Source organism: Otolemur garnettii, unplaced genomic scaffold (assembly GCF_000181295.1).
Source record: "Otolemur garnettii isolate 467f Iridium unplaced genomic scaffold, OtoGar3 scaffold00029, whole genome shotgun sequence".
NCBI classification, from domain to species: Eukaryota; Metazoa; Chordata; class Mammalia; order Primates; family Galagidae; genus Otolemur; species Otolemur garnettii.
In genome coordinates, this window is record NW_003852424.1 from 15,020,934 (window position 1) to 15,024,449 (window position 3,516).

The 3,516-nt window shown below is 54.0% G+C and overlaps 1 protein-coding gene across 3 annotated transcripts in view; it reads left to right on the forward strand.

The window, feature by feature from the left end:
• The window catches only part of DOT1L (DOT1 like histone lysine methyltransferase), a 93,682-nt gene that overhangs the window by 37,201 nt on the left and 52,965 nt on the right, over window positions 1-3,516 (forward strand). For 2 of the 3 annotated variants that reach the window (XM_023512503.1, XM_023512505.1), the window contains exons 4-5: window positions 615-678; window positions 2,332-2,560. In XM_023512503.1, the coding sequence (XP_023368271.1) occupies window positions 615-678; window positions 2,332-2,560 (293 nt within the window). The remainder of the gene's footprint in view (window positions 1-614; window positions 679-2,331; window positions 2,561-3,516) is intronic. The other variant, XM_023512504.1, reaches the window with a different exon arrangement.

Here is a 3,516-nt window from a genome sequence, read left to right on the forward strand (position 1 = left end):
GTAGCTGGGACTACAGGTGCCTGCCACAATGCCTGGCTACTTTTTATTGCAGTTTGGTCAGGCCGGGTTTGATCCCTGTACCCTTGGTATATGGGGCCGGCACCCTACTTCACTGAGCCACAGGCGCCACCCTGTGTGTCAGAATTTTTTAAGATGTTTGTGCACATAATCAACCAGAGCTGTGCTGTCACTAGTCCCTGGCCCTGGGTGTTCTGCTTCTCATTAAGTGGGGGCCAGAAGCTGGGCTAGAGGTGGCTCTTTCCAGCCAGGGAAGGGACAGGGAACCCAGGCAGTTTTCTGTTTACATGTGGTTGGATGCATAAGGGGGCCCGATGTTGTACCACTCTTAGGCCTACTGGGCACCTTGGTGTGAGTTTGACCTATGAGCTCAGCCTGCCCAGGATTGTGGTACCTGTCCATGTGCATTGGCTACCATTTTCCCCTCATTGGATTGGAAGTGAGGCTTCCTGGCCAAGGGTTGCACTGGTTAGTAGCCTTTTGCATGAGCACCCATCTCTGTTTGACTGCCCCGGTTAGGGACTAGGCCTTCCCTGTGAAAGTCCTATGGCTTGTGTTAGGCTTCCAGTGACCAGTGCCATCCCCTTGCTTTTCAGCTTCGAAAGCATGCAGAGGCTCTGTGACAAGTACAACCGGGCCATCGACAGCATTCACCAGCTGGTAGGTGGCCCTGCCTGCCTGTTTTCTTTGGGTGCACTTGTGCCTCTCATCCCCATCCCCTTCCTGGTTTTCACAGTGCTGGCTCTGGATCCCTCCAGGCCATTGAAGTCACCACCAGGTAGTATTGGGCCCTCTTCAGAGCCCCAGGGATTTGAACGTGCAGTAGGGTGGGAACCTCTGCTATCATGACAGATGTGGCATTGGGTATCTTCAGCAGGCAGGCCTGCCATAAACTGGGCAATGCTTGCAGGGTGGGAGCCAGTTGCAGTTTTCTGTGAGGCCTCTTCCTGGGGCCTTATGTCTGGACCTATCTGTGCTCCCGTATTCTGTCCCCATGGCTGTGGCAGAGGTGGGTGGCTAACAGCCACCTTGGAGCCATGTGGAAACCTGCCTTCAGTTGTCCCACAGTAGGTGTGTCCTAGGTTCTGTCCATGTGGGCATCTCTCAAGACTCTTATACAAAGGACAGATGGGACATTGGGCTGTGGATGCAGCAGAACACTGCCAGGAAATGCAAGGTCCCAGTGCAGGTGTTTTGGGCAGGCATTGGGTATCATGGTGGCTGTGGGGGGCTGGACAGGTGGCTTCTCATGAGCTGGTTAGCAAGAAAAGCTCTGGAGCTCTCAGGACAAGGCTGGCCTGGATATGTGTTGGTGACACCTTCCCCGTCATCACAGACAGGGAGCAGAGAAGGGCCAATTAAGGGGTATCGCGCATACTGGGTGGGGTGGGGGGAGTGTCCTCAAGTAGCTTGTGGTACCAGGCAGCCTGGGATAGGCCTGTAGTGTTAGTCTCTATCCCACTGCCTGGACCACAGGGTCTTACCACTATGTTCTCAGGCTGATGTGGCAAGTATACATGGGTTTGCCTAGCCCTTTTCCCCACAGGGCTGGGGCCTGGTTCCCAGATGTCTGTTCCAGTGCCACAGGCAAGGCCAAGGAGCTGTGCACAGACCCTCCTGCACTGTTCTTAGGGGGAGTCCATGCTGTTCATTCTCAGAACAATATTTCTGGCCAGACCCTGCATCCTGGGGGTTCTGGGTGGCCAAATGGGTTGGTGTGTCAGGCCCTGGGCTGCCTTGCTCGGAAGAGAGTTACTGTGGGGACCAGTTGAGCTGTTGGGCTGGATAGGCCATTTTGGTGTCCTACCTTGGAGTCGGAAGTGCTGGCACTTTCTGGAGTTCTCAACTGATTCCTTCTTGCTAAGAGATTTTTAGTGAAAGATGGCCTCTCTGAGGCCAGGATCCCTGAGCCCATAAGGCTAGGAAAACCCCATTGTCTGAGGTGGCCTAAGCAGCAGGTGCATGGCAGGGAGGCCCACCCCCTTGGTACCCAGGCTGCAGGTCAGGTTTGACTGCGGGCTATGCGTCTCTGCTTCTCACAGGAAATGGTGTTGGGTTAGTAAGTGACCCATGCAGCGAGCACCCAGCAGGCTCCTCTGCCAGGGAGAGGCAGGAAGGAGCTGTCTCGCTCCCTCTTGTCCCAGCTACCAGCTAAACCTGAGAAAAGTTGTGTGTGTGTGCTTATGCATGTTAATGCACATACCCACATAACCACACTCTGGAAGATGCATACTCCAGTGAAACGACCCAGGTCTTGGTGTGGAGGGGCAGCCTGTGGCCTTTGTGACATGTCTGTGCCCTCCCTATCCCCAGTGGAAGGGCACCACCCAGCCTATGAAGCTGAACACTCGTCCATCCAACGGGCTTCTGCGGCACATCCTACAGCAGGTCTACAACCACTCGGTGACCGACCCCGAGAAGCTCAACAATTATGAGCCCTTCTCACCTGAGGTATATGGGGAGACCTCCTTCGACCTGGTGGCTCAGATGATTGACGAGATCAAGATGACTGAGGATGATCTGTTTGTGGACTTGGGGAGTGGTGAGTGTGGGTGTACTCTCTTAGTGCTTGGGTGCATGTACTTGGAGAATAGTTCAAGACTTGAGAAGGGCCGAGGCTTTAGGACCCTCACCCTGAGGACTTCGATTTCCCCAGCCCTCACCTTGTGCACTTGGCAAGCCTGCTATACACAGTGACTGACCTTGACTCAGCTCTGTAGACCTTTTGGGAGCAGTCCCTGGGGGTCCCTAGGGTTCCCTCCCCTCACCGATGTTTGGGCATTCTCTTTCTTCCTAGGTTGCTGCTTGATGTGCTTCTGTGTCCTCCCACGCCACCCTCTCACTTTGCTGGTGTTCTTTTTCCCTGTCTCTGCACTTGTGGCTATCCTGGGGTAGGGGAGCCTCTGCGTCTGGCTCATAGCTCTGTGAAGATGCAAACATGGCTGATGTTGGTCCACTCAGATCCCTGATTAGACCACCCAGTTGAGGTCACTGTGCCTATAGTTTACTCTCTGTCAGAGTCAGACTGTGCAGAGCCTTCTGGAGCACTTGGCTTTCACCAGACACCTTGGACCTCAGCAAGACACACAGACTTCAAGCTTGTAGATGCAGAAATACTGTCTCAAATAGGCCTAGCCTTGGTGCTGAAGAAGGGGCCCCAAGGACAGGGATGGAGGTGACTTCTTTGGTGATATCATCCTTAGTTTAAGCTGCTTCTTTTTTTTTTTTTTCTAGAGACAGTCTTACTTTATCGCCCTCGGTAGAGTGCTGTGGTGTCACACAGATCACAGCAACCTCCAACTCCTGGGCCTGCGTGATTCTCTTGCCTCAGCCTCCTGAGTAGCTGGGACTACAGGCGCCCACCACAACGCCCAGCCATTTTTTGGTTGCAGTTTGGCTGGGGCCAGGTCCAGACCTGCCACCCTTGTCATATGGGGCTCGCAACTTACCCACTGAGCCACAGACACTGCCCTTATTTTTTTATTGTTTTGAGACAGA